The following is a 12,272-nucleotide window of genomic DNA, read 5'->3' as shown; positions in this document are numbered from 1 at the left end:
GAAGAAGGTAAAACAGAGGAGGAAGGATGCAGCTCGTGTCCGCAGAGAGAGATACACTCACACAGAACAGGACACAAGAGGTAACTCTGCAGAAAGAACGCAACTCCTGTCTGCAGGCAGACAGACACAGAGGGTGTCTTGCCATTTCTGTGGCCACTTGCTTATGACGGCATCGCTCCCCAACTAGCAACATTCAGCATAAAGTCTCCCCTGCCTGTTCCCCTTTGGATCACACTGGTTATTTGAAACAATACGCCCTGGGTACGGGCAGGGCATCGAGACATACCCCAAGTGCAGCACAGAGCCAGCTGGTAACATGCTTGGGGAAGAGGGTTGTCTGAGAGACAGCTACTAGCATAATATACATTGCTGTGTCAGACTGGCCAGTGTGGCATCCAATCCAGCTGCAAAGAGAAAGTTCCCGCCAGTCTCACGGCACAGAGCTAGGCCCAAGTCTCCAGGACTGTTGGGCAGCTCTGAAGCATCATGCTCTGCTTGGTTCCAAGCTAACGGGACCCTGGTGAATTCCAGGCACTGGGCCTGTTTGGAGCCCCATGCCAAGTTGTCCTGGTAGGGCTCAAAGACGCTGCCTCCCATCCAGGAGCAGACACCACACAGCCCTGGCCAAACGTTCACTTTTTGTTCAAAGTGCCAAAAATCTAGAGATTTAACTGCTCCCAACTGTGGTTTTCCTTCCTCAGACATCATCCCAGGCACTTTCCAAGGTGTCAGCTTCCAACGGGGAGCAATTAGACAGCAACCTCCGGATCCACGCCACGCCCCCCAGCAGCCTCCCCCCTTCCGGTGGCAGAGTTGCAGGCGTAAGACAGAGTGCCTTTGGAAAACCGAGGCTGCACTGAGGCAAACGGGAAAGTCCCACCCTGGAGGCAAGTTCCTGATGGGAATGTGTGCTCCCCTGGGAAAGGCAGGGCCAATGTCATGGGTGTGTCTGGGACTGGGAGAGGACGTTGTGTGGGTGACACTGCCCCAGTGACTTCAGCACAGACTCCGGCAAGGTCGTAAGCAGGAACACACATAATGCCCTTTGCAGGCTGGAGGAGTCTATCTGCGGGCTAAGGAGCCCAGCACAGCTCAGGACGCATTTTTTTTGCATATCAGGATGCGTTCTAATGGAGAGTTATACAATTAGAAAACAGCAACTTCAGGAGAAGCTTGTAATCAATGCAGTGCAGCTAAGGTTGCTGGAGAGAGATCGATTCAGGTTCCAGGAAGCCCTCACCTTCCGTAGATTTGAGTGTGGGGGTTGATCTCTCCGCAGGGCTGGGAATATTCTGAGCACCTGCAGCGGCTGGGGGAGCGAGAGGGGCGGAGGTTTCATGGAGGGGGTTATCACACAGGAAGGCGCAAACCTAGCAGTCATTTCTCTTAACTATTTGAAACCGATTTCAGACGTGACACAGCAGAACAGGCACACGGAGATGCGCAATGCTCCCTGCTGCTGGTCTGGAAGCAGCAAGGGTAGGAGGGAGATGCACATTGGTCCCTGGGAGCATATGCTCACCCTGAGGGCAACACTCCCAAATGGCTGTTTCAGGGAGGAACACGCCAGCCATGAGTCCTCCTCCCCATTAGCATAATTAAGGGACATGATGTGCTAAGGGCCTGATCCAGCAGGAGCCTTTCCTTTGACTTCAGTAGCATTTGTATCAGGCTGTGGAGGAACTGCGATCAGATGCAGGAGCCAGCTAGCTACAGAAAGGCCGGGGTCACCCCTCTGTGGAGCCCAGTGCGAGAGAGTGCATCACCTGTCCCTGGGGAGCTCCCACCGAGGGTCTTCGGGAAGCTCGTATTCCGAGACGCCTGCCAGCATTGGGGTACCGCTGGAGGAGAGTCGCGAGGGCCTGACAAGCATCACCCCTGAGTTCATGGAGGAGCTGGAGTCTGCTGACACCTGCAATGGGAGAGCCAAGGGACAGTGGGTTACCTTCAGGAAGCACCTGGGGTGGGGACATGCTTGGTTCTGGTAAGGAGAGGAGCTGCCGACCAAAGTGCTTTAGTTACCTGCTGGAGGCGGAGGGAGCCCTCTCTCCCGGGTACTGAATCTGCTGCAGCATGCAGTGGCCTGGCCCTTCTCTAGGCACCTCAAAGGGCTTTACAAACACCAGTTATGCCTCACAACCCCCCTGGGAGGAGGTTGGAATCGTTATCCCCAAGTTACAGATGCTGTGACTTGCCTAAGGTGGCAGAGCCAGGGACAGAAGCCAGGAGTCCTGGCTCCCACTTCCCTGCTCTACCCAACTACTCCTTTTGCCGTAGAATGGACATGGACACAGACGCGGACCCTTTCCCCCTCTTCCCCAGGTGCAGCAGAAGGGACAGGAACATCAGCTCTCAGACCGACTGAGTCATCCCTGATCTTGTGCCCTGTACTGCACCATCCGATCTGGTCTGATTCCTGGGCTTGGTCACTCATTCCCTAGTGCTGGAGGAGCAGCACGCTCAGCCCCTGGAGGTAACTGCTCTGCAGCAAACCCCTTCAGCTGATCTAGGTGAGGGCTTAGCAGGGAGCTTCAGACTTGATTACAAGACGTTTGCTTGTGACACGGGACTGAGGAAAAGCCCAAGGACACCCTCCAAAAAGCTAACCCAGTGTAGAACCCCCCCAGTTTGCATGCCAGAGGAAAAACACGGCGTTCTGCACAGATCTAGCTGCTATCCTGGCCCCATTGGCATTACTCCAACATGGAGTGGGACTAAATTATTTCTAATTAACTTCCTCTAGGCTGTGCTGATATCGTAAAATCTACGGCCCATGGAGCCCTTCCAGCCACTCAGTGTGTAGGCCACGCTCCCCCCGTCAAATATTAAATTGCCACAAAACCTTCCAGATCCCCCCCCCCCCCATGACCCTTACTGACCCGCCGTAAATGCCAAGAGAAGAGGGGAAGATTCACAGAGGTGCCTGCTCAGGGTTGCTCCCACCCCCCATATACAGAGAAGGGCCCCTCCCGCCCCACTCCCAGATCCTAGGACCTCCTTGATTGTAGCAAGGACCAAAGGAATAAGCACAGAAGTACAGGAACAAGAGGCATTTTGAAGTGCAGCTGCCCATGCCTTTGTGGCTGGGCCCTCACGGGGGCCTCGGGATGGGCAGCCCCAAGTCACTATTTCTAACAGGACAGGAATTCTTATTTGGTGCAGTGCGAAAGGGCCTATTAGCTCAAGAGGTGAGCGCTTGTCTGTGCCAGGGGGCCCCAGGTTCAAGACCCGCAGGTGAGCCAGCTCCAGAGGCAGGTTGTGCATGTTCTAGTGAACTGGAACCAGATCTGACATGGCATGTCTTGACAGCCACATTTAAACAGCCTGCTGAAAACAACCCTTCTACACCCTTTCCATCCACAGACCTCTATGTGCCAAGCACCATGATCCTCAGATTGCAGGTAAGGAAACTGAAGCAGAGGGGGGCAGGGGACTTGCCCAAGGTCACAGAGCAGGTTAAGGACCAAGCTGGAAATAAAAGCCCTGGCTCTTCATCCTGTGCCTTTTCCACTAGCCCATGTTGTGGCAAAGATGTGACACAACGCTAGGGGAGAACAGATATTTTTGGGCTGGGGGAATTTTTTTTTAAAACCATCATTACAGTCTGCCCACTTGCCCCCACCCCTGAGCCCATCTCATGTCGCCCCTCCCCACACTGGCTTTTCTGACTCATTCTTCTTCCCTCTCTGGCCCAAGCTAAGAAATTCCACACTGCTGCATCGACACACTTTCCCCAGGGACCATAATCAACCAAGCCCTGGAGATCCTGCTCAGGTGCGGCACTGGGAATGGCAGCTCTCTGGATCGCAGCAGTCTGGCTGGACCAGGGGAAGATCTGTCATCCGGCCACACCACCCAGGCTTACCCCTGGGGAAGGGAGAACTGGGCCCAAGCAGAGGCATGGCTGGGAGATTCGGACATGGGTCAAGTGAAGACGTTAAGTGGACATCTGATGCAGAGCTATGGGATATGAAAACGTGTCTCTCACCCACAGAAGCTGAGCCAGTAAAAAAGATACTACCCCACGCGCCTTGTCTCTCTAGTGAGCGGCATGCGTGTGAGTGTATATGAGGGGTGGTTGTCCGTTGACTTAGAGAATCGGGGGGGTTAAAGAGGTTTTGTAGCTTAGAAACATGGCAAGAGATCAGCTTGGCGTTTAACCCAATCCACCTGCAACCCTCTTAGCAAGCCTACCCACACCCCCTACTCTGAGGCTTTGCTTTGCAAGCAATCCAGATTGCACTTCGGTCCCCGCCACTCAAATAACATGTTCCCCTCCCTTCGTTCCTCCTCCTGACCCCCAGAGAGAGGATCCTCCCCTGGCTGTTTGTGCCGCTGGCCTGTGCTAGCTCAGACAGGACGGGCGGTCAGGGCAGCATTGCTGGGCAGGCGGCAGGGGCTCTGAGGAGAGGCAATATGTGCAATCAAACCCCCTATCTACTTTCTGTTACCTGTCTGCGCAGCGGGATGCTCTTGGCCAGCTTGTGCACGGCCAGCTGGCTGTTGAAGTCGGTCTTCTTGGTGGTGCTCTTCATCTTGTAGATGATGACGGTCACCGCCATGCAGGAGATGAGAAAGGCCCCCGTGCAGTAAATGATGATCTCCAGATACAGCGATGAGGTCATCATGGCCGGCCTGTCTTCAATAGCTGGGTCAGCGTGAACAAGGCATTAGTACTGCAAATCCTTCGCGGGGCGGAGTGTTAGAACGGGGGGAGCAACGCCCACCGCAGAGAATGGGATGGGCCATTCCTCCCCTCCCGGCCCACAGAGGCTCCAAGCACAGCTGAGTCCAAGCCAGGCAAACCTCCTGGCTCCAGCTATCTCGGGGTCTGAACCCTGTCTAAACAGAACAGGACACACAGCCCAACGTACAGCAGGGACCAGCCTAGGCCAGCCACCTCCTCGCTGCCCCAGCATTCCTGTGCACACGAGTGACCGTGTGGTGTTCTCGAGCCGCCTCGCCACGCTGGTCCTCAGCCAACCAGAGCTTGGAGAGACACGAGGAATGAGCACAAAGCTTTATGTAAAAGGGCATGTATCCCCCCCCAGCCCCACCTCACCATAAGCAGATGTTGGCTGGTGGGAAAGAAGCAGCTGAGGGAACTTGAGACCAAATGGCCAGGCAATACAGCCCAGAGAGGTCACAAATGCACGTGTCTGAGAGTGGAGTAGCGAGAGGAGGCAGGGCTGTAACCTCCTCTAAGGAGCCGGGATTAAATGAGAATTACAAACATACATAAAAGTGGGTAGATATATTGGGCTGAGAACTTCTGGGACTTCCCATGGGTCCCTGGCTAGTGGCAGGAGACTGGGTCAGGGGCAGTCAGGGCAGGAGTCAGAATCAGAGTCTGAATGCCAGAGCCATGGGTCGAGACAGGTCAGGAATCAACCAGATGATCTGGAATCAGGGAAGGCAGGAGCAGGGCTACGAGTGAGGCTGGGACAGGACTGGAACAAGGCCGGGTGCAGGGCACAATATAGGCTGGAGCAGGGCTTGGAGCATGGCAAGCACAGAAAGGCAGAGAATCCACAGGCATGTGCATTGAGCAGCCTGCTGCTGAGCTTAGAAACAGGCCTGCTAGCTTCCTCGGCCCTGTGGCCGGCCCCTGCCTGATGTGGCCCAGCTGTGCTCGTTAGGCCATCACAAGACTGAGCAGGCGCAGCTGCAGAGCCCCCCCCTGTAGCTAGGGGAGCAAGAGGCTGTGCTGGGCATCCAGGGATCCTTCTGGGATGGTATTGACTTCATTTTAACCCATGCAGGCATTGCAAAGCAGCATGTACAGAGGAGCATGGCCCAGGCCTGGCTTGGGGACGTCCCCTTTCCATTCATGGTGGGTAAGAGCAGGAGGGGATTCGGGGACATGCACCTTTGAGGATTTTCCTACCCAGCCTGAACTGGGACTGTAGATTTCTAGGGGAAGTTACCAGGAACAACGCTGGGACAGGCCAAAATAAAACGCTGTCCTTGTGAGACTGCAAATAGTTTGAACAGGAGTCACAGGCATTAAAAAAAAATTACCACGGGGGCTTGTTTTTTTTGTTTTGTTTTTTTTAAATGGTCCCTAGCAGCCCCTTAAAGAGAGTTTCATTTCATCATGAGACAAAACCTGCCCCCTCCCCCAGGGACTGAACTGCAGCAGGACCTCCCCAGCTGAGTCGCAGCGAGAGCAGTGGAAGTTCAAGAACAGTTTCGGCGCAGTCGCAGCCAGGGGGTGTGGTGTATTACGCACGGCACCACAGCCGGGGCGGTGAGGACACTGGAGTTGCAGTTCATTAAGACACAAGTCCCCCCAGCCCAGCCCTCCCCCCAGAAAAGCAGAGAGCCTCAGAGAAGGCATTAGAGGGAGTCCAAGTCTTTCGTGCTATACCCCACTGGAGAGAAGCAGCCACCATCTCCTGTTCAGATCCCAGAGCTCTGAACGGGGCAGGTCTGACAAGGGAGAAGTGGCTGATAACGGAGAAAGTTTTTGTATGAAAAGCACCACCAGGCGTACCCCAAAAACTTCCTGCAGCTGCCGGTTATCAGGCCTTGTCAGGGAAAGGGAAGCAGCATGCACAGGGCATGGCTGAGCCAGACCCATGCCAGGGCAGGAGCACAACCTGCCCACAGAGGGCTCATGCAGAGGAAGTAGCACCCATCGCTGCAACCCCAGCACCCAGGGGCCAGGTTCCTCCTCAGGGCAAGGCCAGGGCTACTGATGCTCAAACCGCCACAGGGGGTCGGTGTGGGGGGTGGGAAAGGGGGAGACAGCAGCATGAGGCATGGGGGCTGCAGCTGACCCATCACTTTCCCCAATTTATTATTGGTTAACTTAGTTCTATTTGTGAGGGCTCGGGGGACAAAGGGGACCAGGAACCTCCTCCACGGTCCTCTTCTTTCACCCTACTATCAAAGGCCCGGCGTCAGACTGAGCGGCGCTTCCACTCATGATGGCTTCAGAACCAGTCTCTGCTGCCCCCGGGCTGGCAAGAAGGGCCTGAGAACTCCTCTGCCTCCATAGGCTGCAATCCCCGCTCCCAAACTCCCTCCAGGTGCTGCCATGTGGCACTGTGACACCCGCTGCATCCCCTCTTCCGCTGAAATCGAGGGGCAGCCGCTTGGGAGCCAGAGGCCTGGGTGGTTCCTAAAAACACTGTTATCGCCCTGGGCTAATGCATCGGCGCTTTGGTCAGCCGGCGTGGGGGCACAGGGAATGGGAAACACTGGCATTGCCTGAGAGGACAGAACCAGCCTGTTCTAGTCGGACTGAACCACCGGTTACATGTAAATCAGAGATATGCATTGCCTCGTCCAGGGAGAGAGCGGGTGGGCATGGCCACCAATTCTGAACCGTCTCCAAGGTGGGGAGAGGCAGGGCCCTGGCACCAAGCGGAGAGGGCACACGCTCCTGCCAGCTCCAGCATGGGAGACAGCATTAAATTACCCCCTTGCTTTGGATTCTCACCAGCAGGAGCCGCACAGGGAGGTGCAGCATGAGACCCCCTGGGGATGGGTTGAGTCCTAACTTGTCACCAGGGCAGAGTGGCTGAGAGCACTGCCCTTGCTGGGGAAGCCAGGTGTCTAGGTGTGGAAGAATTGACTGGCAGGCTCTGTGCTTTCCCCAGGGCATGGAGGAAAGGGAAAGCCCAGGCTCTCTCCCAGGCTGCAATGCATAGTTCATCAGACATGGAAATGAGGTGGGGAAAGGACAGCAGAAGGAGGAGTATGTACCTTCGAGAACTGTCAACCATGCAGAGTGATGGGAGATCCCAATAGAATTACCCGCCAAACATGTATACTCCCCAGCATCCTCAAATGAGACATTCCTTAAGTGAAGGACTTCCATTTCTTTGTCTGTTGTGTTAACTCCAGCCGTCTAGAAGAAAACAAATGGAAGCAAAAAACGGACAAGCAAACGACATGAGATCTTCTAGGAACCAAGGTGGAGGAGGGGGGAGGAACGTGCCCTGGTGTCTCATTTGCAAGACCCCTGGGTAGCAGAGAGAGACCACTGTAGACCTGTTAAAGAGACCCTTAGGACGACCTTTGATCCAGGCTGACCTAAGGAGATGTTTGTTAAAACCCTTCACCAAACTGAATTTCCTGCCCATCTGAACATGCTGGTGATGGGCTGCATGGAAAAATGGACCTCAGGAAGAAGGGGCCGGCTTAGTTTCATGCGACACAATTGCACAAGGGGAAGCGATGGGATTGCGGAGAAACATGATGGAAGACAACATAGCTGAAGGACTGGGGTTTGGGTAGGGAGATGACAGACTGTGAGATGGAGGGGAGAACACAACACTGTATTGTCACAGTCAGATCTGGTGCATAGATCGAGGTTTGAAAGCGAGGAGACATGAGCAAAATATGGCTGAATCACGTCTTTATTTTGAAGGGGATCTAACTCAGCAAAGATTCCAAGCCCAGATGCGCTGGACAAGACGCAGCTGGAGCGAGAAGTGACAGCTTGTGTTTCACCAGGAAGATGCTGAGATGATTTAGATGCACCTATCCAATGTGTTTTGCTAATACAGTGAGAGCGCGCAGGGGAGAAACATCCAGGAGGGGAAGGCGGGCAAGCGACACAGAGCACAAAACTAAACTGGCCACCGCGAGTATTTTTCCATGGCTTGTGGCACCAGAAATATAGCAGAAACAAGAGAGCCCAGAGTTTTGTTTTCCACCGCTAGGGACTGACTGTCCAAGTAAGATCCCAGTTGGTGTTCTTCAGTTTACCTTTTGCCATGGGTCTGGTGACAGTGAGCCACGCAGACTGGTTAGCCTCGCCAATATAATTGGAAACCTTACAAATATACTCCCCGCTCTCGGCCTCTGTCACATTATACAGGGTCAGCACCTCCGCATCAGAGCTATTAATTCCTGAGTGCTAGAACAAACCAACAACACAGGAGTCACATTGACAGTCGGACGTTGCAGCCCCAAGATCAACATCAATCACATCATCAGTGCCCTGCCCAGACGCTGAATCAAGGGGCGACTAGCGCAAGTCCTCTGTGCCCCATCCCCCATATCAAGCAGTGGTGGTGTCTGTTTGCAGAACTGCAAGGGTCTGATAACAAGCCAGACACACACAGCCCCGAGGTGCCTATAGGTTTAACGAAGAAGGGCTTGTGCATTGAAACAGCTGACCGATGCACTGGCTTATGACAATTTGGTGACCAGTGCAGGAAGTCAGCAACAGCACAACCTTTCTCCCCTCCCTTTGAATTAACACATGGGCATCCCCAGAGCTCCCAGATGAATGAACATGCCCTGCTTGACAAGGAACAGATTCAGGGTGGAGTACCAAGGTGGCCATGAATCCACTGGATAAAGGGCACAGTGGGTTGCTTTAAGTGGCACAGACTGGTGTTAGGTACAACACAGCAGAGAGGCGTGTGCAAGGCAGGGTTGCATCAGCTGCTTCTGCTCTCTGCTGTGCAGCAACTTGGCTCTCTTGAAGTGGAATTCCAGGCTTGTGGTGGAGGCTAAGGGAGCCGGGCTCACCTGAGCTATTATCTTGCTTTCTACATTCGCTATTTTAAAAATAACAATTCACGGAATAGGAGTGACCCTCCCCCAGCCCGCTGCATCTCTGAGCATGCAGATCCAAGGGCCACTGAATGCTTCACTGACAGTCTGTTCCTGGGCCAGTTAAGACAACCCACTCTCTGCTTCCCAAGTCACTCTACACTAGTGTATTTAGTCTAACTTGGTGCTTCGGGGAGGGCATCTCTCATCCACATTCTGCTGAAAAGACCAGCACCTTCCTGTCCTACCCACCCACTATCCTCTGCTCCAGGCTTTGCAGGGAGGAGAGAACAGGAGAAGGCTCTGCATGTCCCATCGTCTTGGCTCAGCTGGTCAGGAGAGTGGTACCTAACCCAGTCTGAATGGTAGCAAACATCATCCCTCTGCCCCATTCCTGATATGCCAGTTCCATCCCAAATGGCTTCCTCCCCCAATTCATCTCCACCTCACCAGCTCCATTCCCGGCTCGTCCTGCGAAGGAAACTAAACGGGCCCACCCAGAATGGGATGTTACCTTCAGGATCTGCACGTAGGGTAAGTTATCGGGTCCGATCTTGCTGCCATTGACCTCTATGTGCTTCAGCCACTGGATGTGGGGCTGTGGGTCGCTGTAAACTTTGCACACAAACTCCACATTGCTGCCCAGGGCCACGGTCTTGTTAGCGGGCAGCCCAGCTTGGAGGATGGGCCGGTGAGGTGATCTCTCTGCAAGACATGGCAAGAGAGGAGATGGTCTCACAAAACCAGGGCGCCAAGTCCAGCGGGCCACTAAAGAGCAGCTCTGGGTGACCCGGACATTGCTCTCAATCTCACGCACATACACTTTGCTAGAGAAATGATCTTTTCTTGGCTACATTTTTTACGATGCTGCTTGCAGCCCTGTAGACTCTATTACTTGATGAGGACTCGTGGCTGGGATTCTACATAAAAAGACTAGTCTTAGCAGATCATTGGCTACGTCTCCGTCCACCCCCTGTCCCAAACTTGTACCCGCCCCCACCCCCACGCAATGCACTTCTCCCAGAGCCTGCTTGAGAGCTCAGATAGGGGAGGGCACCTCCTGAGTGACGGCGTAGAGTATTTAGCATCACTCCCTCTTTCGCTTCCTCTCCCGCTGCCTGGGAAGAGCTTGCTGCCCACTGGACTGGGCCCATAGGGATCTAGTTAATTATCAGGCGGGTTTGACCTGGTGTCTGGCTATTGGTGGAAGCAGGCCATTTAAATCAACCTAGGTAGCTACTTCTTGACACCTCTTCTGTGTGTGCAAAGTGAGAGAAGGCAGAAGTAGAAGTGCCAGAGATCCCTGAAGTCCACTCGACTTTGCTATTGATTTTACATGGAAGGTGGTCAGATGCCCAGGTGATGGATGGCAGTACAAAACCGTAAGACAGACAGACAGAACACAGTAACAGGACAAGAGGCCAGCCCAGAGCCCTGGGAGCAGCATGACCCATAACCTCACTCTATGGGCCAACAATACAAGTGAGGCAACATAGAGCTACTGAAAACACAGGCCTGTCCCCAGCCTCCAGAACAAAACCGCCACGCTCGGCCAGAGCACGAAGTAGGCCCTAACCCAAGCCCGTATGCGGGCAGGGACGCAGTCCCAGCCCCTCGCTCTCTCTCGTGCTGCTCAGGGTCAGAAAGCAAGCAAGCATGAACAAGACAGACGTGGATTCGAAGCGAACGCAGCTTCCCAGAAACAAAGAGAGTTAGGCCCATGGCAGCAGCAGGGAAAGGTCCTGCCGCCAGCCACTGCCTTCGCATCTTCACTCGGGAGGTGACAACACAGGGATTAAGGGGTTATTTTTTCATGGCGAGCGGCCGGAGCAAAGATCTTTTTCATCCCAGCCAGTCACTTATTAAAAATACGAAGGGAAAGCTTCACCGTCTGCCTTCCCCTCTAATCCCTCTCGCTAAGGAACCTTGATGAGCGGCCCCCTGTATCCTAAAATCACACTCCAGTTCCCGAAGTAAGTATCACAGGACCGGCACAGCCCCTGCCAAGAGCTCCCCTCTGCTCACACTCACATCCGCCTTGAATTACACAGCACGCTTTCTGCCGTGCCTCACCACTCCCCCCTCTGATGATGCAGGCAGGCCTCAGCCTGCTTCCTGTCCTGAGCACCGCTTGAGGCCTAACTAGAGGGTTACAGCCAGGACTGATCACTGAGGAGGGAGTTAGGAAGAGGCCAAGCGACAGCTGGTTTCTCTGACAAGGGGGGAAAGAAAGGACAAAGCTGATGATTTAGAGCCCCAGCTCTGGTGGGAGCTGTCAAGGACAGGCCTGTGCCTCTAACCAATGCAGCAGGTGCCTAGAGATGCTGCAAGTAGCACCTGGAAGCCAGCCTGGCTCACTGGGGCTCCCTCCACACTTGAATTTCCACCTGGGAAAGGGTGAAAAGGGAAGAGTTGTTTTAATTCATAGTGAACTCCCATCCTGCCCTCTGATCTCTTGCAATTGCCACTCTGCCTGGTGCCAGAGAGGAGGAGAGGCGGGCGTGGCTTCCCAAGGGCAGGAGAACGAGGCTGGCAGGGAATACAGGTGTATCTCGGAAGGAGATACGTGCCACGTACGGACACTGTGCGGAGGCAATGGTGGCCTCTGTTCAGTGAAGCTTCTTGGAGGAAAGGGGATGGAGGAGACTCTGGGCCTGATTGCAATGGGATACAAGGTAAATGCTGGTAAACCAGTGCAGCAAGTGGGAGTGCGGATACTGGAAGGATTCGAGGCCTGCTCTCCTATGCATACTCTG

At 54.3% G+C, this 12,272-nt stretch overlaps 1 protein-coding gene across 4 annotated transcripts in view; it reads right to left on the bottom strand.

Moving 5' to 3' along the window:
• The window catches only part of FGFR1 (fibroblast growth factor receptor 1), a 60,919-nt gene that overhangs the window by 9,573 nt on the left and 39,074 nt on the right, over positions 1–12,272 (bottom strand). For all 4 annotated transcript variants that reach the window (XM_065398236.1, XM_065398238.1, XM_065398239.1 and 1 more), the window contains 4 exons: positions 10,031–10,221; positions 7,714–7,858; positions 4,452–4,648; positions 1,767–1,912 (listed from right to left, as the gene is read on the bottom strand). In XM_065398236.1, the coding sequence (XP_065254308.1) occupies positions 1,767–1,912; positions 4,452–4,648; positions 7,714–7,858; positions 10,031–10,221 (679 nt within the window). The remainder of the gene's footprint in view (positions 1–1,766; positions 1,913–4,451; positions 4,649–7,713; positions 7,859–10,030; positions 10,222–12,272) is intronic.

Source organism: Emys orbicularis, chromosome 2 (genome assembly GCF_028017835.1).
Source record: "Emys orbicularis isolate rEmyOrb1 chromosome 2, rEmyOrb1.hap1, whole genome shotgun sequence".
Classification (NCBI taxonomy): domain Eukaryota; kingdom Metazoa; phylum Chordata; order Testudines; family Emydidae; genus Emys; species Emys orbicularis.
The sequence above is the reverse complement of the archived record's forward strand: the minus strand, read 5'-3'. Positions and strand labels throughout refer to the sequence as shown.